Genomic DNA, 15,000 nt, shown 5'->3' with positions numbered 1-15,000 from the left:
ATCATTGTAACTCGTTGTATTAGTTTGAACCTATCTAATAGTAATACAAGAAAGTGTTGTTTTACGTGTAATTAATTATACATGCAGATATTTGTTGTTGTTTTTATCATTGAACTTTTTTCTCAAGTCATTATACAGTAGGCTAATGCTGTGTGATGCAGTCAGGGGAATAAAAGACTCACATTTAAAAGAGCAAAAAAGATGTCTGTCCTGTTTCATCCTTAACCAAACCAAGGTTATTAATGTTTTAAAAGGATGTTTGTTTGTTTGCTAAGATTTTTTTAATTTTACGGTAGGCCTAAAGCTTTGGTAGCCTACAAACAGTTATTCGGACGCGAAAGGGTTAACTGGATTCGGCAACTCCGCCCACAGTTCCACCAGTTGCTCAACACGGGCAACACAGACCAGGCAGGCGCGCGCTCAGTTCGGGACTGCTGTCAACGGAGACTACACCTTTCGCACGGAGCTGTGTGTTTGCGGTTGGTGTAATTTTGGGACAGTTCACATTTCTTCCTTGGATTAAGATCTAGCCCTTATCATTTCTGTACTGTGAGGAGCCATATTCGGTCCCTTTCTTGGTTTGGAAATTGTTCCTGTTTGGACGGCGCGACGTGACTCACCATGTCTTTCCTTTACTGGAATATTTCACTCGTCCTGTCCTTCTGTTTCGTCTATATGTCAGCTGGCGAAGACTCAGGTGAGAGACGGGCTCGTTATTTCACTGTTGTAGTGCTTGGACGACTTAAACTATGTAGCCTATAGGTTTAGACGACTTGACCAAGATATGTTTTTGGGAATGACGTTTTGGAAAAGCAAAACGAAACCCCGAACAAACTTCGAGAGATCATTTCCCCGAAAGTTACTGACGTCACGCATAAGGAAACATTTTAATGAGCTACAGTAGGCCTACAGTAGTCTATACTATAATCTAAGGGACCCAACAGATAACCTCGTAGTATGTTTGTTGTGTATTTAGCAGTAGACTATAAATGCTATCAAAGGCATCGATGTCTTGAGTAATTTACCCTGAGCTTGTAACCGTCACTTCTCCATTGAGCACATGATGGGCTAAACTGGACATGGTGGTGTTTTGCAGGTGAGCTTCCTGCACCTGTGGATGCGAAGATACTGTGGGAGTCGCATTTCTGCCCCATCCTCAACTGGACCAAGCCAAACATTTCGGAAAAGTGCGTGGTTAATTATACGATAGACAAACACGAGTCTGGGCAATCGTCGAACGACGGGGTGAGTTATTAAAGTCGAGTCTGACTGAAACACATGTATCTTTACTGTAACATTTATTAACTCGTAACTGTGACATTTAAAGACTCTTAACTGTAACATTTATAGACTACGAGAAGCGTAGGCCTACAGCTCATGATGACTACTACCTTTGACATGTCCCGGCACGACGGGTTGCAGGGCTGCAGAAGTTCTTGCACTGGCTGCTGCTAGTTCGGTCGTGCAGATCCTGCCAGGCCGGTAGTCCTGTAGGCCATATTCCTGGAAGCAGGAGCGCGCGTGCTACGCCTACGTGAGAAAGTTACAGGAGTGGCGCGCACGCGGGCATGGCAGTGATCCGGCTGAAGTAAACCGTTGCTGTTCTGATGTTGGCTTACATCGCAGTATTTCCTCTCTGATGGCTCTTTCTACTGCATGTACACAGACAGCAGTGGCATGATTATGAATGATTTAGGCATCCATTTGTAAAGCGCTTTTATTAATAACAACAACAACAACAACAACAACAACAACAACAACAAATTAGATACAAGTTGACTTAGTCATAGGCTATCAACAGTCATTTCCGTTGAAAAAAACATTATTATCCGAGAGGAAAACGTATCTTGCAGACAGGTTAGGTAGCCTACAGTAGCCTAGGTTACACAAAAAAAGACAAAATATAAGACTGAAGCAACAGTGGAGAACAGGACAAGACGAGAAGCACTATCACCAGCCACCACACTATGCTATCACCCATCACCTAGGCTACAGTATCACCTGCTATCACCTAGGCTACAGTATCACCAGCCACCACACTGTGCGTCAGGTGGTTAGGGTAGATTGTTTTGTTCAATATTGATATCACGATTATTAAACATGATTGCTCAGTGACTTTGGAACTATCATTCAAAATGTTTTTTTGTTTTGTTTTTTTAAAGTTAAATTAATTGTTGAATATAATCCAACAGGGAAAAATACATGTAAAAAGTGAATGCACACGACAACTCAAGACAAAAGGAGAACATTGTAATGAAACTGAATGTAGCAAAATAATCATTATATTTCAATTATGCTATTTTCATAATTGTTGGAACCCATAATCACAATTATTCTATTAATTACTGTGCGTGCTTATTCAATGTGTGCCATTGGCCCATTTCAGTCCTCTGCCTGAAGGGAGTGTTTGAGACTTGTAGTGGATGGGGTGTTTAGTAGGGTGTGTAGTAGCCTATGTGGATATGGCCTCACGGAGGACCTGCCTGCCTCTCATACTGTAAGCAGCCATGCGGGGTCTGAGGGGTGCCTATGATCTGACCCAGCGAGTGCCTATGATCTGACCAGCGGGTGCCTATGATCTGACCCAGCGAGTGCCTATGATCTGACCAGGGGGTGCCTATGATCTGACCCAGCAGGTGCCTATGATCTGACCCAGCGGGTGCCTATGATCTGACCCAGCCATATCTGAAAAGTCCTCAATATCAAAGCGTGAGTGATGTAGACGGTCTTATTTTACTGGCCTGGCATTCTCCTCACTCCATCCCGTGCTGCCCTCACAGTGTTTACCTCCGCCAAGGAGAATAGAATAGAATAGAATATATACTTTTTTGATCCCGTGAGGGAAATTCAGTTCTCTGCATTTAACCCAATTTAACCGAATTAGTGAACACACAGCACACAGTGAACACACAGTGAGGTGAATCACACAACCCAGAGCAGTGAGCTGCCTGCCCAACCAGCGGCGCTCGGGGAGCAGTGAGGGGTTAGGTGCCTTGCTCAAGGGCACTTCAGCCGTGGTGGACTGGTCGGGGATCGAACCGGCAACCCTCCGGTTACAAGCCCGATGCGCTAACCAGTACACCACGGCTGCCCCTATATAGGTACCGGTATTTGTTTTCATCGGGGACCGGCAGGCGTCTGTCTGTCTGTCTGTCTGTTTGTTTGTCTGTCTGTTTGTTAGCAAGGTAACCCAAAAAGTAATGGATGGATTTCGATGAGATTTTCAGGGAAGGACATGACCCAAGGAAGAAACGAATACATTTTGGGAGTGATCCGTAATTCCGTCGGGATTCCGTCGGCGTTTATGTATTTAGCTTAGTGGTGTTATGGCATGGTATGGCCATGTGGCGGCAATCTGAATAGTTTAGGTTCAAATGTATGACAACCTAGGAAGAACAATGCAGGCGGAGGTAGCTGTGCTCTCTGAGTGCTTTTCTAGTTTCTACTCTTTCTTTCCTATAGCCTATTTTTGTGTTGTATTTATTTTTGTGATCTATTTTAGTCTAATTTCTGATATAATCTGATCTCTCCGTTTTCTCTCTCAACACTTTTTATGAAAGGCACTGTGTTCTTTTTTCATCACAACATGTCTGAGTGATTTGGTACCATGGTTTGTTATTTGCCTACACTTTTGCATACCTTCTGGGAATACTAGAGTCCTCATAGCGTGCGTGTCAGTTAGTCATCAGTAATTAGGACAGAAATCATGAAAACAGTTCAATCTGTGCTTTCCAAAATGCCTCTGTGGCTCAGAAACAGTGTCTTCATTCCAGATCTTTTTTATTTGTATTATTTAAAGTATAACACAAACAAACTCCACTACACCCACAGCCACTCCTAGTGGAGTATGCAGTATGATAACATGTGCCTGGCTCAAGGGTCATAACCAAACAAAGGAGGACAAACCAACAGAGGACCAACATTTAAATAGATAAATAGTGTCAGTATGTCGTGAGTGTCAGTATGTCGCAAAGGTGCATGCAGCGAATGTGTGCTGAGATGTGAATGCATGGATGCAAAAACAAAGAGTATGACGGCAGCTCGGTGCACGGAGTACCCTTTACACACCTGTAGCTTAATAGCTTAGCCCCGCCCACGCCAGCCATTACCTGCGAGGAAGAGAGAGAGAGAGAGAGAGTGAGGAGAGAGAGAGAGAGAGAGAGAGAGAGAGAGAGAGAGAGAGAGAGTGAGGGAGAGAGAGTGAGAGAGAGAGAGAGAGAGAGTGCAAGCAGGAAGAGCCTGAAGTCTGCAGCTGTCACGCTGTGCACTGTCATAGTGTGCATAGGAATAGCAGAACACAAGTCGTGCGTAAGGAGTGCAACACAAGACACACACACACACACACACACACACACACACACACACAGACAGTTTGCTGAAGAGAAATGCATCTCCTGCTACTGAAGATGTGCACAAAGGGTGTGGAGTTTCAGTGGAGCATATTTTATCCAGTTACCAATAGCCTACTTGAGTGCACGCACCAACACACACACACACACACACACACACACACACACACACTGTTCTGTAATATCATTGGGTGTTGCTGGGGAGTGAGTGCCCTGTCATGCGGTGCAAATATGATGAAGCACTTACTAAACCTGCTTGCTCTGGTCTCCATCAGCTCTGTTTGCACTCTTTGCTATAAAAAAGTTTTACTGAAAGGGTGCAGACATTTCAGCCATTAGGCTATTCTCAATGCTCGCACTCACTCGCATGTTTACTAACGCATTCATTCACCTCCAGCGTGGCTTATAATAACGTTTTATTAACGCATTCATTCATCTCCAGTGTGGCTTATAACGTTTTACTAACGCATTCATTCATCTCCAGTGTGGCTATAATAACGTTTTACTAACGCGTTCATTCATCTCCAGTGTGGCTTATAATAGCGTTTTACTAACGCGTTCATTCATCTCCAGCGTGGCTTATAATAACGTTTTACTAACGCATTAATTCATCTCCAGTGTGGCTTATAATAACGTTTTACTAACGCGTTCATTCATCTCCAGCGTGGCTTATAACGTTTTACTAACGAGTTCATTCATCTCCAGCGTGCGTGGCTTATAATAACCTTATACTAACGCGTTCATTCATCTCCAGCATGGCTTATAATAACGTTTTACTAACGCGTTCATTCATCTCCAGCGTGGCTTATAATAACGTTTTACTAACGCGTTCATTCATCTCCAGCATGGCTTATAATAACCTTATACTAACGCGTTCATTCATCTCCAGCGTGGCTTATAATAACCTTATACTAACGCGTTCATTCATCTCCAGCGTGGCTTATAATAACGTTTTATTAACGCATTAATTCATCTCCAGCGTGCGTGGCTTATAATAACCTTATACTAACGCGTTCATTCATCTCCAGCGTGGCTTATAATAATGTTTTACTAATGCGTTCATTCATCTCCAGCGTGGCTTAAAATAACGTTTTATTAACACATTAATTCATCTCCAGTGTGGCTTATAATAACGTTTTATTAACGCATTCATTCATTTCCAGCGTGGCTTATAGTTTACTAACGCGTTCATTCATCTCCAGCGTGGCTTATCATAACGTTTTACTAACGCGTTCATTCATCTCCAGCGTGGCTTATCATAATGTTTTACTAACGTGTTCATTCATCTCCAGTGTAACATGACGGAGGTACACTGGTGGCGTTCAGACACAGCTGTCCACAACATCCACTCATTCATGCCTGTGTGTGAGTAGAGGCTGAAAAAAAGGACGAGTTTTTATCATATTAAACTATGTTATTCCCTTAACTAGGACGAGTTGATTCATACAGCACCTCTTGAGTCTCAATGTGTGCACTCAATCTTTCTGGCACACGGCACAACTTTGCTAGCACTTAGCTTAGCCCAGTTCATTCATTAGGATCCAAACAGAGATCAAGTTAGAAAGGACCAAACACCTCCACGGATTCCCGTTCTGCACATGTGCAAAATGACGTACAGTAGTAGAAAACGATTTTCCTGCACGATTTGTACCACACACACGTGATAAATGTGAAGACCAAGCAGAACTACTGGCAGCATATTTTTGAAGATTACGCTTTATAGAATTCATTATGTAGTTCCCAGTGAGTCTGTTTTGTAAATACATTTAAATGAAGACAATTCATTATGCTGTTCACAGCTATTGTCACTGATCCAAAACCGCATAGTGACGTCTATGCACTAGGTGACATTGTTATTTTTGTGAGGTGCTCAATTGTAGTATTCTAGTGATTATTTCGATTGCAATTATATTAGTAACAATTAACAATTGCGTTATTAAGTGCATTTTATTGATATGCACAACCAATGTCATGGGGTAAACTAGCCCGCCACTTCAAAGTAAATGAATGTTTGTGTTTTATGTAGATTTGTGCATCTGCAACATTTACCATTACTAACCTCCTTTACAATGAATAACTGCAATATTTCACAGAGCAGTTATGCTACAGTTTCTGTTATACCGGTCTTTTGTTCCGTTACCCCAGTCTTTTGTTCCGTTACCCCAGTCTTTTGTTCCGTTACCCCAGTCTTTTGTTCCGTTACCCCAGTCTTGTGTTCTGTTACCCCAGTCTTGTGTTCCGTTACCTCAGTCTTGTGTTCTGTTACCCCAGTCTTGTGTTCTGTTGTCCCAGTCTTCTGCTCTGTTACCCCAGTCTTGTGTTCCGTTACCCCAGTCTTGTGTTCCGTTACCCCAGTCTTGTGTTCCGTTACCCCAGTATTGTGTTCCGTTACCCCAGTCTTGTGTTCTGTTACCCCAGTCTTGTGTTCCGTTACCTCAGTCTTCTGCTCTGTTACCCCAGTATTGTGTTCCGTTACCCCAGTCTTGTGTTCCATTACCCCAGTCTTGTGTTCCGTTACCCCAGTATTGTGTTCCGTTACCCCAATCTTGTGTTCCGTTACCTCAGTCTTGTGTTGTGTTGTTAATGCCTCAGTACTGGCCTGCCGTTTCTCCTCAGGATCATCGACTGACTGATAAGACCCAGTACAGACACAACTGCATGTCCCACGAGAAGACTGTGACCTTCTACATCACCACTGTGCCAGTGCCAGACCACTGCCCCAAGTACTCCAGAAGCAAGCCAGCCATACTGCACGTCCACAGGTTATCAGGTAACACAACCACACACACACACACACACACACAGACACATGCACACACACATACTGTACTTCATCACTGAGACATTAACCTCTGGTTGTGGTGCAGTTGAATTTCACAACATTGAATTTCCCCTTGGGGATCAATAAAGTATCTATCTATCTATCTATCTATCAGTTGTGATAGTAAGCGGGACTGCCCAAGTTATGCTTGCACACTTCATTTGCAGTCTCACCCTCACCATTGTAGTCTACTGAAGTCCAGAATGCTCCCTCACAGCTGTGAGCTGGTGTTGTCTCAAAGTGGGCTTCTCTCACCCTCACCATTGTAGTCTACTGAAGTCCAGAATGCTCCCTCACAGCTGTGAGCTGGTGTTGTCTCAAAGTGGGCTTCTCTCACCCTCACCATTGTAGTCTACTGAAGTCCAGAATGCTCCCTCACAGCTGTGAGCTGGTGTTGTTTCCAAGTGGGCTTCTCTCACCCTCACCATTGTAGTCTACTGAAGTCCAGAATGCTCCCTCACAGCTGTGAGCTGGTGTTGTCTCAAAGTGGGCCTCTCGGTCTCTAGGACGCTACGCTTACGCTGGGCCCGTCAGGCGGCAGTGTTTGTTTTTGTTAACTCTACTCCAACTCATGTTTGCTTTTGTTAACTCTACTCCAACTCATGTTTGCTTTTGTTAACTCTACTCCAACTCATGTTTGCTTTTGTTAACTCTACTCCAACTCATGTTTGCTTTTGTTAACTCTACTCCAACTCATGTTTGCTTTTGTTAACTCTACTCCAACTCATGTTTGCTTTTAACTCTACTCCAGCTCATGTTTGCCTCCAGAGCGCTGATTGACTCAGATGTGTTCTGTGAATGTACAACCACAAATCAGTTGGGACATTGTGTGAAATGCAAATGAAAACAGAATGTGATGATGTACACATCTCATAAACCCATATGTAGTTGCAAAAGGGACATGGAAAACATGTGTTGAGAATGGAAATGCTGACTATTTCATGGGAAGTTCATTTTAAACTGATGGCAGCAGCATGTTTCTGGGCACAAGTTGAGCTGGGGGCATGTTTACCACTATGCTACTACATCTCTTCATTTAGCAACATCCTGTAAATGTTCAGGAACTGAGGAGACCAGTTGAGAGTTTTGAGAATGAAACGTTGTCCCATCCCTGACTGCTACAGGGTCTCAGTTGTGCAGCAGTGCACCTAATGTGATGGGTGTGGACTACAAGCAGACCATGTTAGCACCTGAACTCTTCCTCATTTCACTATTGTTTTCCTGAGATATTCAAGGTCTTCCTCAAACAAGACATTGCCTGGATTGCAGTATATGTTACTCAGAACCTGTATAGTGTACACAGTGAGTACATCATCAGAATGGACTGTGCCTTGAGTGATGTGCAAGATGCCTGCACTGTAGGCATTGATGCAGCTTCACGCTGTGCTACAGTATATGCTGGGTTTTGAACTGAGCACTCTGACCAGTGGGATAGTTGGATAATCCCTCTCCTCTTCAGCTCAGAGGAGTCCATGACTTCTAAACATGATGGCAAATGTTGACTGATCTCACCACACCTTTTCCACTTGACTTCAGTCCATTTTAAATTCAAATTTGGTGCTTTTATCACCTTCGTATCGGTATGGCCTAATATGTGCGCTACCCAACTGGACTAACTTGACTTCAGTCCATTTTAAACCAGCTCAGGGACAGATTATGGAATTTGTGTATCACCTCTAAATACAGTTTCTTCTTTTCCGGAGTAAAGTTCACACTAAATTGAAAAACATGAAAAATGTTCCTTTTGTTTTCGTTATAACTTCACAACTTGTCCAGCATGTTCTGGGCCCCGTCTCAAGTTCTTTTGAAAAGTGCTGCTGGTATCAAATTCGAAATGAACGTATATTTTCTATGAAATAGTCATACATGTCATTTTGTATCCTTTTTGCACAATGTCCCATGTTTTCTGATTTGCGGTTGTACGGTGTGCATTCAGGTTGGGCTGCAATAAGCATGAGGATCCATGGCAGACGCATTACGGCAGGTCACGTCTGCATATCGAAATGAGGGAAGCATTCTGTACAAGAATATAGCGTGGCATCCCTAACACACACACACACACACACACACACACACACACACACACACACACATGCACACACACAAAACACACACTTGTGTCTTCTCTGATGGTGTGTTTTCTTTCTGTGTCCGTGTAGTGGAGGTGAAGGACTTCAGGTTTATGTACTACACACAACAGACGGTCAACTGGACCTGGCAGCCCATAGACGACATCACAAACCTGCAGAGCTACTACAGGTGTGTGTGTATGTGTGTGTGTGTGTGTGTGTGTGTGTGTGAGCTACTACAGGTGTGTGTGTGTGTGTGTGTGTGTGTGTGTGTGTGTGTGTGTGTGTGTGTGTGTGGACGACATCACAAACCTGCAGAGCTACTACAGGTGTGTGTGTGTGTGTGTGTGTGTATGTGTGTGTGTATGTGTGTGTGTGTGTGTGTGTGTGTGTGTGTGTGTGTGTGTGTGTGTGTGTGTGTGTGTGTGTGTGTGTGAGCTACTACAGGTGTGTGTGTGTGTGTGTGTGTGTGTGTGTGGACGACATCACAAACCTGCAGAGCTACTACAGGTGTGTGTGTGTGTGTGTGTGTCTGTGTGTGTGTGTGTGCGTGCGTGCGTGCGTGCGTGCGTGCGTGCGCTTGTCCATGGAAGTCTGTGCCAGACATGATCATGTGTTTGTACAGTTGCACTGTACTTGAACAGAATGTACACAGGCACCTTGTGAGGTCACGGCTGTAGCACACCTTGTGAGGTCACCGCTGTAGCACACCTTGTGAGGTCACCGTGAGGTCACGGCTGTAGCACACCTTGTGAGGTCACAGCTGTAGCACACCTTGTGAGGTCACCGTGAGGTCACGGCTGTAGCACACCTTGTGAGGTCACCGTGAGGTCACGGCTGTAGCACACCTTGTGAGGTCACCGTGAGGTCACGGCTGTAGCACAGCTTGTGTATCAGATCAACTCACAAAAGGAAGGTGCTGTAGCACACTCAGAACTTGATGAAAATAAATACATATTGATATAAATAACTATTAATATAAATACCTATTGATATAAATACCTATTGATATAAATACCCATTGATATAAATGCCTATTGATATAATTACATATTGATATAAATAACTATTGATATAAATACCTATTGATATAAATAACTATTGATATAATTACATATTGATATAAATACCTATTGATATAAATAACTATTGATATAATTACATATTGATATAAATACCTATTGATATAACTATTAATATAAATAATTATTGATATAATTACATATTGATATAAATACCTATTAATATAAATAACTATTAATATAAATAACTATTGATATAATTACATATTGATATAAATACCTATTGATATAAATACCTATTGCATATACATACCTATTGATATAAATAACTTTTGATATAATACCTATTGATATAATTACATATTGATATAAATAACTATTGCATATAAATACCTATTGATATAAATAACTATTGATATAAACAACTATTGCATATAAATAACTATTGATATAAATACCTATTGCATATGAATAACTATTGCATATCAAATAGCTATTGCATATAAATACCTATTGATATAGATCTGTTGATATACTGTAAACACCAATGCATCTAAATAACTACTGATATAAATAACTATTGATATAAATATATATTGCATCTAAATAGCTATTGATATAAATAGCATTGCATATAAATAACTACTGATATAAATGACTATTGATATAAATAACTATTGCATATCAAATACCTATTGATATAAATAACAATTGATATAAATAGCTATTGCATATAAAAACCTATTGATATAAATACCTATTGATATGAATAACTATTGCATCTAAAAACCTATTGATATGAATAACTATTGCATCTATATAACTATTGATATAAATTACTACTGCATATAAGTAACTATTGTGTGGAACTGTGGCATGTTTAAATGTTTGGTGTTGGAACCGTGGTATGCTTAATATAAATATTGTAATGATACTGTATGTGATGTTAAAATGGGCATATCACAATGGTTAACTTTAACCCCCCAGTTTCTTGAAGGAAGGGATGGTGTCGCAGCTCGAGCGATGTCCACAGGGCATATTCAGAGGCTTGCAGCTGATTGGCTGCCATGTCAACAGTAGCACATTGCCACCGGAGATGTTCATCCTGGTCAACGGAACCCGGGGCAACGACGTCATCAACGCAACCTTCCACAGGATCCTGAGACACAACTGTATGGGGAGACTATCTATAACACACACACACACACACACACACACACACACACACACCAACACACACAGATATGCTAGCAGACACCAAAATACACAGCAAGCGCATTACTTCTCTTTCTTGCTCACTCACACTCACACTCACACACTCACTCACTCACTCACTCACTCATTCACACACACACACACACTCACTCACTCACTTACTTGCTCACACACAGACACACAGACACACACAGCTGAATGAGTGCTGTGGCTGTAAAACAGAATCAATTCAAAGGTGCTTCATTAGCATCTGTTTGGGTACAGTGTTAGCAAAGCTAATGTTACAATGAATACAGTACAGATCAGGAAAAAGAGCCATGCAGCAATGTACGTCTAAACATGTGAGTGTAATGGATGCCAGCTAGTTAGCTGTGCGTGTAGAACGTTAGTAAACCTCACTCCCCGACGCCTCAAGAGCGCTGCTGGCATGAAAGCTAGTAGCCTGGGCTTTTAGCTGTATTGTTAGTGCGCTCGACTCCCGATCCGAGGTGCTGCTGGTTCGCGGGTTCGAGTCCGGGCGTGTGCAGGGCTGGACCGCGGTGGTTCCACACAACAGGTTACATGAGCACTAGGGGTGGCACGGTTTTTGAAAAATGCTCCGAACCGTGCGGTTCGCATGTCACGGTTCGGAGTGTGTGTTCGTCGTACGGTCCTACGGTTCAGGCTAGTTATGGCATGCGCAATTGATTCCCATATGTGACTATGTGTTTCCCTTACGTGCGAGAGTAGGAGTATAGAGTTTTGAGTGCTGCGCGCAAGGTTTTAGAAATGGCAAGTGCGAGAGATCATCCCTAGTGTGGTCAAACTGATGCACCTGACCCTGCTCGGGTGGAAGCATGTTCTTTCGCAACTGTAGACTATGCGTGCAACTTTACCAAACAGTAGAAGTAAACTCATTCTCCTTGGCCCGCTCTCGTGCGCGCTCAATGGACACCCGCCCTCGACATGCACATTAATCCAAATAGAACATTCACAATCGTGAACGCAATGACGCACAGAAAACGATTAGCTAAATTACTGTTTAAAAACTGTTAGCATCATTAGAAGGCTATGCTGCAGACATTTCATAAAAACTCTTGCATTCAAGTTGACTGACCATCTCAATACCAATGTTTTCAACTCCAAGGCTCAAAAGGGCCTGTCCCAAGGAGAAAAAGTATTAGCTTACCTTGAAACTAAAACACATGTAGGGAAACTGAACAGTCCAACCAGTAGAGTATGATGAGCTTAGCCTGCTACTTTGTTTACAATATTTTGAGGCTTCAGCCAGACAGCTGAATTTAAGAGGTGGAGTTATAATGAATAGTAGGCTATAATCTGCATAAAGTTTGCTGTTATGAATATCAGACATGTCAGTATATAGAATGTATAAATAATTACATAATGTGTGTGTGTTTCAAATAAAGACAAGCTTTACATGTTGTTAAAAAATCATTCACACTATATGAAAGGAGAGCGATAAAAAGGCGATGCAATGAAAAATATGGGTGGACGACCTACATTTTGTGCTGGTGCACCGTCCCTGCCAAATAAATGAAAAGATTGTTGAAATCATCAATGTCTTCCCTCTTGCTTTATCAAAATCTCAACTGAAGCTTAAAGTTTCCTCAGACAATAATGTGCTTTATGTGAAGTCAAATTCAGTTTGTGCATTAATACATGATAACTATTCTCTAATACTCTAGCCTAATTGTGGATGATTAAGCTATATGCTGAAATATGTTTCTGGAGTGTTAAAGAGTAAAAGAAAAAATAACAACAAGAACCGTACCGAACCGAAAACCGTGACCCTAAACTGTGATACGAACCGAACCGTAGATTTTGTGAACCGTGCCACCCCTAATGAGCACAGAATAAGCCCTATTAGAAATACCACTAGGATGAGAGATATGGGTGAGTGTCTTGATGATGCAGCGCTACATTTCATTGGTGGCAACGTACCCCACCCCCTAGAAATTCTCTGCCACAGCCTGTGTGGACATATTTCTAATTTAAACCCAAAGTGATTAATGCCGGCATTATCATTGCCATCAGGAAAAACGTAAACCTACTACAAGCATTTATTATATGGCTCTCTAGAATGTTGAGGGAGCTCCCATTCACTCTGAATGGGCCTCCCCAACGTTCTGCGGTCAGTTATTTTTGCATAATGACCACTCCGAAGGTATAATGACCGCTGCCCATGGCAACGGGTTCACAGTTGTAGCGGAAGCCACGAAACGGTAGCCAAGTCATTGCTAAAGACACATTAAGTTAAGTTTCTTTTCTCGTTTTGGCAAGTAGCCGTATAATAAGCGCAATAATGTATAGAACGCCGGTCATTATCGGAGTTCCCTTCAGGACGAAGCACTCTGTTCATCCTGTCGGGAATTATTTTCCGATAATGACCGGCGTTCTATAGGCCTACATTATCCCTTACATAACAATTTACTTAAGCTGACCAATATATGCCATTATTTGTGTTAAATATCTGGTAGAAAATGTTTGGCCTAGACAAATTACAAATGATCGCAAGGTAACGCCATGTTGGCTATTTCCTGGGTCAGCTGCAGCGAGTTTGATTGACAGGCCACTTGCTTTAGCCACTGTACTAATGCTCTCTTCCAGGGTTTGTATATATACCATAATAGTAGCCTACCAAAACGCAAACCTACACGCAAATGAACGTAAATTAACATAAGTAGCAACAATGAGCCCAACAGGGGAGTCGGTCTTTTAATTGATATTAGCCAACAGCATAGCGTACTCATTGAGTCACGAGAAAAACAACAACTTTGTGATTTTTGGTTGGGCACTTGTGATTTTTGGTCAGGCACTCCTGACACTGACGACATCACCAACCGGAACTACTGTACCAAGGTACGCCACAGGTGCGACTGCCCAGGGGCAGTCATTCAAACAACCAAACTTTGCGTCCTTGTTTGTGATTGAGAGTTTGAACTACCTTTTCTAGAAACACCAAATCCAAGAACGACAGAGCAAACTCCCAAGGTTGCGACCCAAGTTAGCATACAACGCTTTCTAGAAACACACCCCAGGTCAGAAATAAGATTGTTTCTATTTGTGGATGCCGTTTGGCTTCCGAAACAGATTCTTTCTGTAACTGTCTTCCATGTCTCTCTATCTCTCTCCCTCTGTCTCTCTATCCCTCTCTCCCTCCTTCTCACCCTCCGTTCCTCTCTCCTTCTCTCCAGACAAGCTCCCCCCTCCTGAGGTGTCCGTCGGACTGCAGAAAAACAATCAGCTGGTGATCACCTTTTCCAAGCCTGACTTCCCAAATTACCACTGTTTCCAATACCAGGTCAACTACACAGAGTGTGGGAAACCAAAGGTGAGTGTGTGTGTGTCTAAGGCTTAGACTCTAAGCCCCCCCCCCCCCCCCCCCCACACACACACACTAAAGATGTCACGATTAGAGATTTTTCACATGCAAATTAGGTTTCTGGCAAAGAGTGGTCGTTAACTTTGGCAATGTTGCAGCACATTTTCAGCAATGTCATATGCAAATGAGGTTCATCACCAGA

General features: G+C 42.4%; 1 protein-coding gene across 1 annotated transcript in view; it reads left to right on the top strand.

Moving 5' to 3' along the window:
- The first annotated feature begins 423 nt into the window (after window positions 1-423).
- Window positions 424-15,000, top strand: part of il13ra1 (interleukin 13 receptor, alpha 1) — a 22,315-nt gene continuing 7,738 nt past the window's right edge. Inside the window, exons 1-6 of the mRNA XM_062516395.1 lie at window positions 424-697; window positions 1,097-1,245; window positions 6,966-7,119; window positions 9,330-9,429; window positions 11,249-11,433; window positions 14,671-14,807. Of these exons, the coding sequence (XP_062372379.1) occupies window positions 622-697; window positions 1,097-1,245; window positions 6,966-7,119; window positions 9,330-9,429; window positions 11,249-11,433; window positions 14,671-14,807 (801 nt within the window). The 5' untranslated portion in view covers window positions 424-621. The remainder of the gene's footprint in view (window positions 698-1,096; window positions 1,246-6,965; window positions 7,120-9,329; window positions 9,430-11,248; window positions 11,434-14,670; window positions 14,808-15,000) is intronic.

This window comes from Sardina pilchardus, chromosome 16 (assembly GCF_963854185.1).
Source record: "Sardina pilchardus chromosome 16, fSarPil1.1, whole genome shotgun sequence".
Taxonomy (NCBI): domain Eukaryota; kingdom Metazoa; phylum Chordata; class Actinopteri; order Clupeiformes; family Clupeidae; genus Sardina; species Sardina pilchardus.
This window is presented reverse-complemented; position numbering and strand designations above follow the sequence as displayed.